The following is a 16371-nucleotide window of genomic DNA, read 5'->3' as shown; positions in this document are numbered from 1 at the left end:
AGCATGTGCTTTGCAATTAGACAAATAAAATGTGTATCCTAGGTCAACCATGTACTGGCTGGAGAAGTTGAAACAAATCGCTGATCTCTCTAAGCCCCTGGGTCCTCAGCTGTAAAATGGGGATGATACTGCCCACCACTGCGAGATCTGGGGGAGGATCGGTGAAATGATGTCTGTAAAGCACTGGGCGCTTTCACAGACGTTCATTCAGTTCATGTTCGTATGCTTCCCCTTTCTCTCCCTGCTGCGCTAGAGTGTGGAATTTGAGTTTAGTAAATAATGAGAGGTTGCTTACAGTTTTTTAGCAGTGGTGATAAAGTGATGTAACTAAAGCAATGATTTTGGAAGATGGGTGCTGAATACATTAAAGTAGGGGATGCCTGGAGGCAAGAATAAGGCTAGAGTGCGTCTGGGAGATGCTTGTAAAGAACCGAAGTGTAGCCTGAGGAAATGAGAAAAAAGAGCTGTGTCAAGAGAGACAGGAATGAATGAACAGGACTTGGCAGTGAAGGGGCCTGAAAAAGAAGGAAGAGGAAATCGCTTTAAGATTGTGCACACTATTAGAGGATGTAGGAAAGAGTTATTTGCATATGGGAGGGAACCCTTTAAGTTGTCACTACCATGGAAACAACCTGTCTATCGATATGGAACAAGTTAAATAAATTATGGTACATCCGATTAAGGGAATTCTGTGCAGCTATTGAGAAATGCTTCTGGTGGGAATAATCTGTATGATAAACTGGTAAATGAAAAAGCGCAGTGCAATATGGTATAAATGGTATGCTACTGTTTATGGGAGGGAAGAGGGATGTATGTACAGCTGTGTATGTAGAAGCTTGTATATGAATGTACTATCTCTGAATGGGGACTCAGAAAACAAAAACCAGTGTGGCCTCTGATGCAGGAGACAGGGGCTGCAGGTCTGTGGTCAGGAGTGGGTGGGAGACTGCCATTTCCTGTACTCCATTTTGAAGTTTTTCAGCATGTGCACAGAAGTTGTTAGGGCCACCCTATCCGCAGAAGCCTGCGTGGTTTGAGTGTAGCCCCTACAGACAAGGGAAAAGGAGGCAGTCATTTTTGAATCTCCTAACATGTAAGAAAGATATGGAAGCAGCGTAATGGGCTCGATGAAGCCTGTGGGCTTTGGAGTTAGGGGGACTTGGATCTTAATCCCAGTAGTCGCTAGTTTGTGACCTTCGGCAAGTCACATAACCTCTTTGAGGCTTAGTTTTCTCTTCTGAAAAATGTATTTATAAAGGTATTGAAATAAAGATAATATTTGCCTGGCACATAGTAGCTACTCAAAAATGGTAGCTGTTAGTATATTATATTGTTGTACATCCGTCTTTGTTTCATTTTAATCAGGCTTAAACAGCTGGCCGAGATACAAATTACTTCTTATTTTTGATGCTAGACAGTGGAGTATGTGGTGGGGAAAAGTGTTGACTTCGGACTCAGATTTCCTGGGTTTGGAGCTGCTTCATCACTTGCTAGTGTGCAGTCAAGGTCCTGAAGCGCTCTGTGCCTCCGCTTCCTCACTTGTAAAATGGGCCTAATGATAGTTCTACCTAATAAGGTTGTTGTGTGGGATAAATGAAGTAATGCAGATAAAATGTGCATTTCAGGACATGCATTTCAATCTAAGTTGTCACTTCCATGGAAGCAGCCTTAAATGGCCATCAAGAGGGAACAGGTTAAATAAATTATGGTACCTCCAATTAAGGGAAGTCTATGCAGCTATTAAAAAAGCTTCTGGAGTAGGGGGAGGGTAAAAGGGGTAAGGAGACACGTGTACAGCGACGGATGAAACTAGACTGTTGGTGGTGAACACGATGCAGTCTACACAGAAACTGAAAGATAACAATGTGCGCCTGAGATGGACACAACGTTACAAGCCAATATGACCTCAATACGATAATTTTTTAAAAAAGTAAATACCAGAAAACAGCTTATTGGGAATAATCTATGTGATAAATTGGTAAATGAAAAAGCACAGTGCAATATGGTATAAGTAATATGTAGACACAGATACCGTACACCGACTCAGAGGGGATTAGAGAACTGCAATTATATTTTCATAAAGAACCCTGTAGAAATCAAAACTACAATGAGATATCCGTCCTCCTATTCTTGTTTGTTCCCACCTTGGTCCTGAGGTTATAGCAGCTCTGAGTCTCCTAATGGCCCACATGGTTGCTGATAAGTGTTCCTTAGTTTGAGTTTGGCCCCTGCCAACTGTCTCTCTTTCCTTTTGCTAATGTTATTTCTAAGCCTGGTCATAATATGTTTGTTTTAATATGGTGAAGTCCAGAGAAACAAGAAGTAGCTCCAGCCCTTGTTCTCTGTAACTGTATAGATTTGTTGCATAGCCTGGCATTTTAAATACTTGTCAGCCCCTGCTATGATCAAGAGCATCCATTTCAATAAGAGTTTTGTTGTCAGAAATGTCATTGAGATAGATATATTTCCTTCCACTGTGCCCTAAAGGGATATTTCCTCCCTCGTTTGCTCTGCTCCAGTCTCCCATCTCAATCTTCAGAGAAGATAGCCTGAGATTCCTTGGCCCCTTAAGCCCCAGCAAGGACCTTTCCTGGTCCTTTCTGGAAAGTTCTACCCTATGATTCAGAACCTACCTGTGCTTTAGCAACTAAGAGTTTACACCTTTCCTGCCTTGGGTGATATGTAAAGAGCTCCAGACGTGTAGAGAGGACAACTCCCACTTGTTAGTTTTGAGTCCTTGGGCAAATCATTCACCTTCTCTGAGCGTGAGTCTTACCTAGGAGTGCTAAGAAGTCCCTGCTCTTCCTATTTATTTCGTAGGACTTGTGTGAGCATCAAAAAAGATGATGTTTTGAAAGCCATTTGTGAACTATAAAATGCTGTACACATGTGCGTAGTTATTGATACTCTTGTGGAACCTGTGGCTACTCTCCTGCCCCCTTTTTCCAGTCCACATCTGTCCTTGACCCAATGCTAAGGAAACTGGGCCCATCCAACTGTTTTAGAAGGGGATTTATTTTATTTGTTAATTAAGAGACCCCTGTAAGGGAATCAGGTTTTGCTTTAGAATGTACGGCCGAAGAGCATAGTTGCATCCTGCAACATTTGCCCATGGGCTTCCTGAGAGAAATGATGAAGGGTTGTGTTTCCTTCTGCAGACTGATGACAGCAATGGGGACCTGGACCCGGGAGTCTTGCTGAGTGCTCAGACCATCACATCTGAGACCACAAGCAGCACCACCACAACTCAAATTACCAAGGTAACAGACCAGCCAGAACGTCCTTCTAGAATCTAGCGGCATGCCAAGCTTGCTGCCTCTCTGCAAAAATGACCCCAGTCCATAAGCAAGGGTTTTCCACTCCATCCCTCTGAGCCAAATTGTCCCAGTGTCCCTCTGGAAAGGCCCTGCTGCTTTCCCCAGCAGTCAGCCTGGGAGTGACCCCACCCACTCAGTCATCTCAGGAAGCCGCATGTGCTTGTTCTCTTTACATGTTATCAATCTCTGGTCAGGGAGTCCCCTATCTGGCTGTGGAGGTAAGTTTAAAAAGTCAGTTTAAGGGCAGGTATTGTTGGTATTATTATCAAACCGTATTTTCCAAGCCAAAAATCAGAACTCAAGGTCTGACAAAGAATTTTTATGTCATATCATAAGGGTCAAGGCCATGGGAACTATAGTTTAGGGGCCGAAATATTGGAATTGTTAGAATATTGTTTATAGGAGCAAGAAAGACAAAGTATATAAAATTGGAACTACTCCCAGAAAATCAGGGACAATCCATATTTGCTGTAACTCTATAGGCAAATGCGTTTTCTTGTAAGTGAGAAATCTCGATTCCTGACCAGGCTCTTCGTCAACACACAGGCGACTGCAAGTCAGTTACTTAATGTGTCTGGACCGTGGTTTTCCTCAGCTGCAAGCAGGGAAACCTGCCCACCCGAGGGGCTCATTTGACAATCTCTTGACATCAATAATAGGAAAATGCTTTAAAACAAAGAGCCTCATTTCAATCTCTATGACATTTGTGTTCATAGTCTTCTGATTGTTTTCCTCTTGCAAACAATCAAATAAAATATATACGAAAAGGGCAAAAAAAACCCCACCTATCTTTTGTTCACTCACTGAATTTCCATGGTGTTTGGGAGGAAGAAGAAGGGAAAAGTAGATAAATAGAGAATTGTGACTTTCTGTTTTAGCTTATTAAAGATTTTAGGGGTTAAGTGTACATGTTCCGCTTCTCGGTGGCCCGGGGTTCACCGGTTTGGATCCTGGGTGCGGACATGGCACCGTTTGGCAAACCATGCTGTGGCAGGCGTCCCACATATAAAGTAGAGGAAGATGGGCACCGATGTTGGCTCAGGGCCAGTCTTCCTCAGCAAAAAGAGGAGGATTGGCAGCAGATGTTAGCTCAGGGCTGATCTTCCTCAAAAAAAAAAAAAAAATTTCTTGGCAATCCAAGGGGCTAGAGGCATGCTCATTTTAGCAGGTCCAGCCAAGACTGGACAAGTGGGTGAGAAAGCTATCCTCTCCGGTCCCAGCAGCAGATTAAAATGTGGAGTGGAGCTTTCACAATAATCTCTTGTTGTTTCCCGTTTTTTTTCTTTCTTTCTCATATGACCCCCTCCCTTTGGTTTCAGACTGTAAAAGGTGGGATCTCAGAGACCCGGATTGAAAAGAGAATTGTGATCACCGGAGATGCCGACATCGACCATGATCAGGTGGGAAGGCTGAGGGCACTCTGGGCACGGGAGGGCTCTGCGGGCAGGAAGATTGATGGGTGCAGGAGTCGGCTTGCAAGACGCCTCTGCCAGCTTCATCTCCAAAGAGCCCCCTCGGCTACTCTAGCTCTTAATCGAGAAGGACAACAGGAATCAGACCTCAGAGGCCTGTGGGGTGGGGGCCGCAGATTGGGGAAGCAAGGAAATGAAATGGAAAGAACACGGGCTTTAGGCTCAGAGACTTGGGTTCAAATTCTCGTTCTTACCATAGACTAGCTCTTAACTCTCTGGGCCTCCAGTTCCTTGTCTACAAGATGGGCATTAGAGCATCTTCCTCTCAAGGTTTTTGTGAGAATCAAGTGAGATGTGGGATGACGGCGTGTGGCACATGGTGGGCTCCAAGTGGTTGGCACTGTGGCTCTGCAGGGGCTGTTGTGCACGTAAATCTGTGCTCGAGACAGCGGGCGACATCAAACACAGGAAGCTGTGCTGTCTGCCCTCGGGGCTGTCGGAGCTGAGGAGACACCTAGACGGAGCACAGTGGGATGGTGTGGAAGTCAGGAGACTTGGAACTTGACTTCTGTCCTCGATCCATCACTAACTTGCCGTGTGACCTTGGACAAATCACTTTACCTCTGAATTTTTTTTGCCCTCTGAAAAGAGAGTAGGTTGATCTAGATAATTGCTGGGCCCTTCTGAGTGCTAAAATTCTATGTTTTTATATTAATTAGGTGCTAATTGTGTGCTACAAGCAATTAGCAAATAATAAGGTCAGGATTAATGTTCCCAATTCTCTCTCTGCTGGGTGAGGTTAGAACAGTGAGGCTGCAGAGAAGAGGGGGTGGAAGAGGCTGCATGCAAATGCTTCTGGAATCATTGACAGCAGTGCTGGAGCAGTAATTCTGTGGTCTTTATGCTGATGTGCCGAGTGCCTTAAAAAAAGAAAGTCAGAGTAAGCTGCAGTGCTGGGAGGGCCTCGGGAGCAGGGCTGAGGCTCACAGCTGAGGATGCCCAGCTCAGGGGCCCCGCAACAGGGCTGCGAAGACCAGGCAGAAGCCCTTGCAGCCGGTTTGCCCGGCTCAGTGGGTCCTGCTGCATCACCAGCCAGCACCCACCCACGCGACGCGGTGTGATTAGAGCCCCTGCTGTGTGCTGGACGGCAAGAGCAGCGGGCTGGGAAGGGGTTTTGGGTTTGGAGTGAGACAGACCGGGGTTGAATCTGACTCTGCAACTTGCTGGCGACTTGCCCTTGAGCAAGTTATTTTACTTCTTGAGCTATAGTTTGACCATCTGTAAAATAAAGACAATCATAGGTTTCTTTCAGAGTTGTTGTGACAAAGGGACAAGCACACTTGACAGCTCAGACAGATGCTCCAGTGTCCCTCAGGTCTCCTAGGTACGGAGGGATCCATGGAACGATGAGATATGGTGCAGTCTGGATGGGGAGGGAGGCACTTTAAGAAGGACTGCTCAGGAGAGGTAGTGGGGTACAGGCTTCAGAGAGAGAGAGGTGTGGGCCACATTAACGAAAGGGGTGGCTCAGGCTGGGCCTTGAAGCGTGAGCAGGTGAGCTGAGCACAGGATCAGGGAGGATGAGCACGGAGCATGGCTTTCACGTAGTCAAGAGACCAAAAGAGGAATTTCCCTTCTTCCCTTGTCCCTCCTAGGGAATGGTTCTTAAGAGCCAGGGTCCACAGTCAGCTGGTCAGATCCAGCTAGAGTCCTTCTTGATAGGGGGCCTGTCTCTGAGAAGCCCCATGCCACCATCCCCCAAAGACTGTGTGGAGCTCTCCTCCTTGGGGTGCTCTGAGCTTTAGGCTCAGAGACGTGCAGCCCAGGGAGAGTAGTGGTATCATTGCTCTTCTTTGACTTTCCCTCTGCTCCCTCTTGCTTTTCTAAAATGATCAAAACTCCTCCAGATGCTAAAACAGATGCCCCCCCAAAACTGAAGGACAGTGTGGTAAAGAGGAAAGTCTGACGGACTTAAGTGAAAATCCCTGTTGCATTACTACTAGCTGTGAAACATTAAGCACTTTAACCACTGAACCTCAGTTTCCTTGTCTATAAAACAGAAATAATGGGGGCCAGCCCGGTGGCACAGCAGTTAAGTTTGCACATTCCACTTCAGCGGCCCGGGGTTTGCCATTTGGGATCTCGGGTGCAGACATAGCATCGTGTGGCAAGCCATGCTGTGGCAGCCGTCCTACGTATAAAGTAGAGGAAGATGGGCACGGATGTTAGCTCAAGGCCAGTCTTCCTCAGCAAAAAGAGGAGGATTGGCAGCAGATGTGAGCTCAGGGCTAATCTTCCTCAAAACAAACAAACAAACAAAATGGAAATAATGATACTACCCTAATTCCTTGGGTTGTTGTGAAAATTAAGTGAATAATAATAGGTAATGTGCTCAGGCCAGTGCATGGTGTATAACAGGTCTTCCCACTCTTCGTTCCTTTCTCGTCTCTACTTTAGTCTCTTCCTTTTGTAGTACCCTGCTTTACTCTCCTCCCCTGTCCTGAACTTCCCGGTTACCTTCTCTTGAACACAGATTGTGCTTGGCCCTTTAGACTCACTTCTTGAGTGAATCCTCCCAGCCCTGTGCAGGCAGGTGCAGCTGTCACCCCTCAAGTCCCTCTCTGATTCCTCGAAGACAGCTCCCACCTTCCCTGTCTCTGTGTTCCGGCCCAGGAGCCTCCCGAGGCAGGACACGGTGGGTAAGGTCATTCAGCTTCGCTTGGCCCCAGTGCTGCTGTGGTACTGCAGACCAAAGGGTTGAGTTTGCCAGAGAGATGATGTCCTGTGACCCCCGCCTTCCTTGCCCGGTGGGCTTTGTTTCTGCCTTCCTCAGGTCCTCGTGCAGGCCATCAAGGAGGCGAAGGAGCAGCACCCAGACATGTCAGTGACCAAGGTGGTCGTCCACCAGGAGACCGAAATCTCTGAGGAGTGAGCTCAGGTACGAGCTGTTCCTGCCGGGGTGGGGGCTGCTCACTGTCCCGGCCTCAGCAAGCACTGGACGGGACGCTGGCCTCTCCAGGAGCCATCGCCTAGACTGGGGGCACGGCACCGTGCAGGCGCGGAGAGGCTGATGCGGGTGACGGGGAGGTTGTTAGTATCTGGCTGCGACTGTGCAGCTCGGTCTCCTCGTGTCCTCCCGCCCTTGCAGTGCCCGCTGGGGGTCGGGGGCTTCCCCCAAATGTGGGTGTAAACTCCCACACGCCCCCTGGATCTTCCGGCATCCTCCTGCTTCTCTACGTTCCCTCCCCCCTTCCCTCTGCTCTCTGCCCTCACCGGCATCTCTGACCTAAACCTGGGAGGGCCGGAGGGGGAGACCAAACCAAGAGTGGGCCGGGCTCTCTGGGAATGGGGGGTAGGGGGACGGGAGAAGCGGCTGCAGCTCTGGAGCCAGAGTAGAGAGCTGGAAGCAGGGTAGCTGCGTTTTGGGAGCCAGGGATCCAGGTAAATTCGTGCCTGAAGGTCGTTCACAAGCGACCTGAAGAAGCCATCAGTCACCATGTAGGACTGGGCCCTGTAAAACTGCACAGGCCCTGATTGTCACTTGTGGCCACAAGAACTTAGCAGTGGGACTGGGTAGCTGTCCTTGTTGCAGGATTTAAAAATTTTTGCTTCTTTCTTCCCTCTAGGAACTATCCTCCCCCAACTCCCCGCCTGTGTCCCATCCGAGAGAAAACCAGCAAAACGATGAAGAAGCTAACCTGCAATAGTCAGACTTCAGACTTTCCAGATTATTCTAAATCACTAGGAAATTAATTTCATTTTCTATTTGGAGTTTATACCGAGAGAATCTTCTAGATATCAGTGATTCTTTTGAATACCTTTTCTATATTGTGATACCAGAAATTGTTCAGCCTTTCACTCTGTGGACAGTTTTTAAAGATCTTTTTGTTTTTTATCGGGTGGTTAGTATCCTCCTCAGCCTAGCCTCTCCCCATTTCTTTCCAACCCAGATACTGACAGGGTCCACAGAATTCTTCGAGAAATCCTCCCAAGACTCTGTCAGCTGGGTTGGGGCCAAAGCCAGCTTAACGAGGCTCCCCCGCGCCACCTCTTGTGTGTGCCCTTGGGATGGCAGCAGAACTTCTCACACCAGCCCTTTCTCAGAGCCAGCGACGTGACTCTCCCACGTCAGGCAGGGCAGCTGCCCTGACCCACAGACCCCAGGAAACTGCCCCTGTCCCTCTGTTGAGGGTGGTTTTGGTGAGGCAGAGGCCTCTGCTGAGAATGTAGTATTGTTTTTCCTTCCTCCTCCCTGTTCTTTCTTTCTGGAGCTTCTTGAGATCAAAGACGTAAGAAGCTGCTTCAGATAGATCTGATACTGTGAATGTTTGACCATATCGGTGGCCTTCGCCGTCCTGCCCGCCCTCCCCTTTACCTCCTCGGAAGCAGAGGCTCTTGAGTGCTCCCCACCTCCCATCTCAGGAGACCAAAACTCACGGGAAAATAGGCACTTTTGGCCAAAAGCTCTAATGGCACATTTTTAGTGGTATTTTGGGCAAGGAAAGTTAATGAGTTTTTTAAAAAGGTTTTCTAGTTCTGGGAACGTGCACCTCACACGGGATGGTGGGGTTCACCTCAGTCAGATCCTGCTAAGAAGTGTCTCCAGGAGACCAGCCCTGGGCCTCTTTCTTTAATCCTGGGGCGCTCGGGAACGTGGCTCCGAGAGGAGCTTGTGTTCTCGCCCTTTCTTCTCACTGGCACCTGCCTACAGACACCGTTCTGGAGCAAGGCAGCTGGCTTTTAGGGGCCATCCTTGGCACAAAGCCCCACGTGACAAGGGGTACAAGTACCAGCTCTGCTCATTCCCACTCACCACCGGAGGTCTGTCAGGTTCTGTAGGCTTGATTTTTGTGGTGGGTTTTGGGTTTTTTTTTTTTTTTTTTGGTTTGGTTTTGAAAATGAGGACTGCTGTCCCTGATCCCACCATTCCCGGTAAAGATTGGGAGCCCTTTTTATTCAGTGGGGCTGCCCTCTTCCTCCAGCTTGCTGCCCTCACACAGATCTTCCTGGAAGTTCTTAGAATCCTGTTCCTAGGACAGAAGTGCACTTCATGAGAGAGACAGTGGGTCAGTGTCAGCTGGCGCTGGGGCTCAGGGCAGGGAACCAAGAGAAGCCGACAGCCTCCGCTCCCCGGCTCCCACGCGGCGAGCCAGCGGCACCCATCCCGAGTCGCTGCTGCCTGAGTTTTGTTTAGACAAACTCCGTTCGTTTGAACTATTTCAAGTGTGTGCGTTTTTCTTCTAGTACTTTCTTGAGACTGTTCCTAACCAATAGGCAGGGACGGGAAGAGTTCAGGTGGGATCTGTGACAGGCTTGGGGGAAAGGGGATTGTCCTCTCTTAGGAACGGACTTGCGGCCTGTGGGCCTAGGGTCTGAAATGGTGGGGCTTTCTGGGTGGTGCCCAGGCCTGGGTTGTGTGGCCAGGAGTGGCGGTGAGGTCAGAGGTCAGGCTCACATCAAACAGGCATGTAACGTGAGCTTGCTTTCCAAAGGCCAGCAGTCCTGCTGAGAGCCACTGTGGCTCCCACAGCTGAACCCCGCAGAGGGAAGAGGCTGGGGGAAAGGAGGAGGGCAAGTGCGTGCGCGTGCGGGAGAACTCTGACATACTCTGTGCTAGCTAGATGGGCGTGGCAGCTTCCGGACGCAGGACCACAAACCCCGGGGCCTGAGCCCCCTCAGCTCTGTCACCAGCTCAGTGCACTGCTCTCTGCTGCCTTGTCTGGAAACTGCCCCAGGTCTCTCACGTCTACCTCGTGGCGCTGAGCAGCCCTGGTCTGGACCAGCGAGCAAAGGGGCTGCCCTTCCCGGCCTGGTCCGCTGTCTTCCCTATCCGGGAACAGATCTGCGGCGTGGCGGTTGTTTGGATGTTTTCTCCCTGCAGTTGAGTGTGCGTGTGTGAGAATAGACTGTCCAGGTGGAAAGGGGGACGAGGGGAGGAGAGTCTCATTTCCAGGGTCAGGGACTCGGCAGCAGTTTTCCTAAAGTGACTCAGACACACCACAGTGACAACTCTTGCTGCAGTTTTATTTCTGTTTCCCTTGAGAATGAAAGACTTCCTCCAAGCCACGTGAGGTCTCTGCCCCCCACCCACCCACCCAGCAGGACCTGCATTTGTAAGCTGAGGGCCCACAGAGCCTGGCTGCAGGGGACCTGCCCGGCATCTCGGCCCCCTCCCCAGGCCCCCCACCGTGGGTTCCGCAGGGCAGCTGGGGGGGAGGGGACAACAGTCACCCTGGGAAGTGGAGCCAGAGCTATGGCCTGACCAACACCAAGGCCCTCAGCCCCAGGCCGGCTGTTTTTACAAATCTCTCAAATGTATTATTTTGATGACAAAAATGAAGGAGCTTTGTAAATTTTTTAAAAATTATGAATCATATCAAGTAGTTGTTTACATCTCTTGACAAAATAGGAATTATGGCAGCAGAATCAAATTGGCAAAATCCTTAGATTAAATAGGCAATAATTAGTCTGCTGTTCTGGCCTTTGTAGTAAGACAAGTGGTTGTAGTGTTTAGTTATGTGTTGGTCTTGCTTCTTGTATTGCATTTTTCAATAAACTTAAAAAAAAATAATGGACTGAATCTGTGAGGATTGACTTTTAAAGTTCTCTTTCCCTACCAGCAACTGGGGAAAATTAAACAAGGGAGGGGAGACCCTAATTCAAGCCATTTTCTAAAGTAAGCTATCCACGTCAGCCAAAATGCGGATCCGTTGTATAAAAGGATTTCCGAGAACTGGCAAATGCTTCTTGCCAAGTGGAAGGCAATTCTGCAGCACAGGCCACGACAAAGGGGAGAAGGGGGCTTCTCAGACCTGTTTGGGAGGGGCCTGGCCTTCAGTAGGAAGGCGTTGGCAGTCGTGTAGCACTAGTGGCATGTACCCTGCGTGGCTGACAGAGGAAAGGGGCTGAGGTGGTGGGAGTTAAAGCCTGGGTCCCATCCCAGATGGCAGTGGAGAGTCTCAACTCTACCCCCTTGCCCATCTTCCCGGAGGCCCAAACCCCATCACCAGTGCCACCGTGGAGGGAGCCTGTCCCAGCCTGCCACATCCCAACCTACCTTCCGAGTCTTAGGGGTCCTTGCCCACCATTTGGGGTTTGCCAACACACCAGGTGCATCTCCCAGTCACCCTGGCCTGCGCCTCCAGCCCACTCAGGCACCTGTCCAGGGTTAAGGCCACTTTTGGAGGCTGAAGGATCCCTGAGGCCGAGTCATGGTGGTCTCCATACTCCACATTAAAAGACATTCCCTCCAGCTTATTGAACCCTCGTGCAGTTGGCACTTCTCTGCCCACATGCAAGTCAGGACGCCTTAGCAGCTGCGGGGTCAGGGCATCCATCCTCAGTCTGCGATGTGAGTGAAGCATCGACTACACAGTGGGACTCCTGGTCCTGTTACCACGGTCCATGCTGCAGCCTCACAGCAGGCTGTCCCCTGCTCCTCAAACCCGGGCCCCCAAGTCACCTCCTCCTCCCAACTTGGCATAACCCCCCAGACTGAGGCGGTCCAGCCGTGGCCAGCTTCTGTGAGCACAGTCCCGAGCTGCTGGGGCCCCAAGCAGGAGCTCCCCAAGGCCCAGATCCAGAGACTTGGAATGTTCGATGCAGGAACCAGAGGGCTGGACGGTGATAATCACATGGCCAGTCTGGGTCCGTGGACCCCAGGGCGGGGGCAGCCCCGGGCCCTTCAACGGGTAACTGCTGAGCAGGGCAGGTAACCCCAGGCGAGGATTGGCAGGCTCTGAACGCAGGCTCCGCACCGACGGGACGGGTGAGGTACCCCGACGCGGGGACAGATCCCAACTTTCTGGCTCTGCGCAGCCTATGGCTCGGGGAGTCCTGGGGCCGGGGCTGGGGAGGAGGGCGCAGTCCCAGGCGGGGCCGTCGGGGGGCCGGAGCGCCTGAGCCCGCAGCACCCCCTGGCGAAGCCGTCGCGTCTCCAAGTCGCGGTTCTCGTAGAGCAGCGTGTTGGCGCAGATGAACACGAAGAGGCCGACGCCCATGACCACCGGCCCCAGGAGCCGCAGCCGCTCGTGCGGGCCGTGGGCCCGGCCGGCGCCGCGACCCTCGCGCCGCTGCTCGCTCAGCGGGGGCGCGCTGGCATTGGCAGCCCTGGGCCCTGGGGGCCCGGCGCGATGCGGCCAGTAGCCGGCCACCGCGATGCCCATGCCCACCAGGACCACGAGCGCGCCCAGCGCCGCGAACGCCCCCGACGGCGAGCGCAGCCGGAGCCGCGCCCGCACCCGCAGAGGCTCGGGCGGGGAGCGCGGGCGCCTGCGGCGGCCCAGGCGGCGGCCCAGGCGAGAGACGCGGCCCTCGGGGCTCCTCCGCACCTCCCCGCAGTCTCCGGGGCTCCCAGCCGTCATCCCGCCGTCGTCTGGGCGCTCTGCGGAGAGAAGATGGGAGGCAGGGGCTGAACCGACGGGCCTAGGGTCGCAGCGCCAGGTCGGGGGCCCAAATCCGGGAGGGAAGATCCAGCTGCCTCGCCCAGGACGCTTGGAGATCCCTGGCGGCCACCCGCGGATTTTCCCGGGCTGCGAGGCGGGGAGCCGCCCCCGCTCGGGTTTTCCGCAGCGGAGCTCCGAGCCAGGGACGCGCGGCAGAAGCCCGAGTTGGCCGGGCCGGCGGGCGGAGCGGAGGGAGGGGGGCGCGGGCTGCGCCCTGGCGCATCCTCGGCTGCGGGGCTCCGGCCGCCTGCGCCCTCTTCGCCAGCCCGCGGATCCCGAGCCTCCGGAGGTGCGGGGGTCCCGGCAACGGCGTCTCCAGGGTAAGTCCCGCCCGGGCCCGACCTCACCCCCGCACGTGGCTGCACCGTAGTGAAGGAGGGAAGGGGGCGCTCAAACCGCCCGGGGCCGCTGGGGTCGCTCGCGGGCCCCACCTCCCCCCTACTGCGCTTTACCTACCGCAGCGTAGGAAGGAGGGGGTGTCACCGACTCCAGCCTCCTCCTGCCCGCCCCTCCTTCCAGACCGCCTCAATCAGCCCTGAAGCTGCAGCAGGAGAGACTTGAGCTAGACTCCGGGAAGACCGCTCTGACCGTGACCAAAGAGACAGACTGCCCAGGATTTCTTTAAATTCCGCGAAGAGGCCTCCCTCTCCCCCATCGGCCCGGCTGTGGCCAGGGCAGGAGGCCGGGGACTGCCAGTCCTGGGCGCAGGGCCTTGCCGGGCGAACTCGCCTCCTGGCTCTCCCGTCGGCCCGGGCAAGGCTGTTCGCAGGTTGCAGCGTTTCCAATTCGGGCTCCTCGGGATGAATCATCCCCCTTTCCCGCCGCCTGGCCTCCTTTCCGGCCTCCTCCGCCCGAGGCCCCAGTGGCCCGCGTCCCGGCCAAAGCCACACCGCCCTGCCCCTCAGGCCACCCGGCTCGGCCCCTCCCGGCTGCTGGTGCGGCCCGGCCTGCGGCCTGAGGACCGGATCGCGGCCGAGGCGGGCGGAGCCGGGCCGCGTGTGGTTGGCCCCACGGAAGAGAGGGTGTGGGAGGAAACGGGCCGCGGGAGAGGAGGGAGGACCTGGCTGTCCAGGGGCGCGTCCTCGCCCCCCAGTCTGCTTTCCAGACAGCTCCGCGCTGGGACCCGCCGCCGAGGCCCCAGGGAGGAGGCCCTGCTGCCCCTCTCGCTCCCATCCGCACCCTGAGGCGCAAAGCAGGACACCCCGTCCCTGCCTCCGACGGGAGCGTGAAGGCCGAGGCCTAGATGGAGCTGCAGCGTCCACCGCACCCAAGGCCTGGCTGTTAGAGACGGGAGCTGCGGCCAGAGAGGCGGAGGGGCCGCCTGGTCACCCCGCCACACACGGCGCGCGCTCCACCAGGACCCCAGCCCAGCGCCAGGCGCGTCTCGGCACCGCCACGGAGCGTCCGGGAGGAAGCGAGGCTCGCAACCCCGGCCTCCGCGTGTGCAGCCTTCTCCCCAGCCCGAAACCGGAGGAGTGACCACCCCGCCCCAGGCCGGAGCTGGCGCCCCAGCCCCAACTCCGGAAAGGTCACCCTGCGGGAAGGGGGCCGAGGCGGGCAGAGGGATGGGGACACGCTCTGAGACCCCTAAACCGTGGAAGGCGTGAGTCGACGCTGGGGACCCCAGGGAGGCAGAAACTTGGAGACAGTCCGAAGGTCCCAGGCCGCGGGAAGCTGCTCTGGGTCGGGTCCCCTGCCCTCCGGCGTCCCGCCTCCGCCCGCGTCCACACTCCGGTCCCCGGGAGGGAGAGGGTCGGGCTCCCGCCCCCGGGGCCTTTCCTGAGGGAGGGGCCAAACGAAAAGTTGGGGAAAGTGGGTGGCGAGCCCCGGGGCCCCGGGTCCGCTCACCTGGTGCCGCCGCGCGTGGTTGGGTCGCGGGCCGAGCGCGCCGGCCGCGGCTCCCGGCACTGCCGCGGTCTCCACCGAGTCGCAGCCCCCGGCCCCGCCCCGCCCGGCCCCGCCCCGCGCCGCCCCGCCCTCCCGGGGCCCGGGGACCGTGTGGCCCGCGCCCCGCCAGGCCCCGCCGCGGGAAGAAGGCGGCAGCTCAGATCTGAGGGGCGCAGGCAAGCGCCGCGTGCGCGCCTGGTGACTCGGAGGACCCGGGGTCCCGAGTCCCCGGCTTCCGTCGTCCGCAAAGGCCTGGGAAGGCGCCTTCTTCCCACGTGGGGAGACTGAGACCCCGAGCCCGAGAGCCCCTGGCCGGCTCCGCAGCCTGCGCGTGCAGACTGGATTCGAAGGCCGCGCGCCCTGCCCCGCCTCTCCCAGCCCACAGCCCAGGCTCCCGACAGAGGACTCGCGGGGGCGTCCGAGAGCCCCTGATGCCCAGCGCCGTCCGGGAAGCTGCTCGGAGGCGGCGGCCCCAGGTTCTGCTCCGCCAGACCCCCCAGCCCTTCCCGTCTGAGCCTCACTGCCTTCACCTGTAAAATGGGCATAATGGTGTCTGCCTTGCAAGATGCTGAGAGGCGAAGATCTGGCGTGGGGGCAAGACACGCAACACAGGGCGCAGCCCGGGCTGACCCGGCGAGCGCTCTATGAATAGTAATCCGGAGGGCTGGGCGGGGGGTAGGGCCGGGCCCGGCTCTCGGAGCAGAGTGAATCAGATGCAGCGTGGCGGGCTCTGCCCGGCTCCCTGACCTCTCCTAAGGAGATGCGCCCGATCTGGAGTGGGAGGCGGGGCTGGTCCCAAATCTAGAGGAGGGTCCCCAGGGCCGTGAGGCGGCCCAGCCTCCGCGCCCCGCCCGCCCCCAGAGGCAAGAATGTGGAGCGGAGCGAGGGGGTCGGCTGGCGGCCCAGTTTCCATGATGCGGGGGGCGGGCTCAGAGGGGGAGGGGTGGTGCGGGCGGATTGCCAGGTTCCGCGGGGCCCCTAGCTCCCGCAGCCCAGCCGGGCCCCTCGGGAGGAATTTCCGGCCTGGGATTGATTATACCCCGCCCCTCCCCCGGCCGCAGAGACCCCCCGGCGCGCGGGGCGCGAGGGCAGGGGGATGGGCGGTAATGAGACCAGGCTGTGCGCCCCGCGAGGGGCGGAGGAACTCGAGGAAGTCGCCGTTCTGGGCCACCCCGCCTCGCGTCGCGTGGCCGAGCCGGGTCTCGGAGCTGCACAGCACAGGCCGGCCTCGAACCCAGGCTCGGCCCTCTGGCTCGGCCCAGGAGACTGGGGATGACATCGGCGCCCCCGGGAGCCCCTCTCCCGGCCCCC

At 55.5% G+C, this 16371-nt stretch overlaps 2 protein-coding genes across 45 annotated transcripts in view; one reads left to right on the top strand and one right to left on the bottom strand.

The window, feature by feature from the left end:
- The window catches only part of EPB41 (erythrocyte membrane protein band 4.1), a 174559-nt gene extending 163259 nt beyond the window's left edge, over positions 1-11300 (top strand). For all 41 annotated transcript variants that reach the window (XM_070260603.1, XM_070260596.1, XM_070260585.1 and 38 more), the window contains 4 exons: positions 3159-3260; positions 4637-4717; positions 7563-7667; positions 8356-11300. In XM_070260603.1, the coding sequence (XP_070116704.1) occupies positions 3159-3260; positions 4637-4717; positions 7563-7661 (282 nt within the window). In that variant the 3' untranslated portion in view covers positions 7662-7667; positions 8356-11300. The remainder of the gene's footprint in view (positions 1-3158; positions 3261-4636; positions 4718-7562; positions 7668-8355) is intronic.
- TMEM200B (transmembrane protein 200B) lies at positions 10737-15851 on the bottom strand. Of its 4 annotated transcripts, none has more exons than XM_070260610.1 (3): positions 15591-15719; positions 13630-13714; positions 10737-13112 (listed from the first exon to the last, which is right to left on the bottom strand). In XM_070260610.1, exon 3 carries the CDS (start codon positions 13090-13092, stop codon positions 12169-12171), a length of 924 nt encoding a protein of 307 aa, XP_070116711.1. In that variant the 5' UTR covers positions 13093-13112; positions 13630-13714; positions 15591-15719; the 3' UTR covers positions 10737-12168. The 4 variants fall into 4 exon arrangements, with proteins under 4 accessions (XP_070116711.1, XP_023490674.1, XP_023490675.1 ...); XM_023634906.2 differs by lacking the exon at positions 15591-15719 and adding an exon at positions 15022-15079; XM_023634907.2 differs by lacking the exon at positions 13630-13714 and having other exon boundaries at positions 15591-15851.
- Between the last annotated feature and the right edge of the window lie 520 nt (positions 15852-16371).

Source organism: Equus caballus, chromosome 2 (assembly GCF_041296265.1).
Source record: "Equus caballus isolate H_3958 breed thoroughbred chromosome 2, TB-T2T, whole genome shotgun sequence".
Taxonomy (NCBI): Eukaryota; Metazoa; Chordata; class Mammalia; order Perissodactyla; family Equidae; genus Equus; species Equus caballus.
The sequence above is the reverse complement of the archived record's forward strand: the minus strand, read 5'-3'. Positions and strand labels throughout refer to the sequence as shown.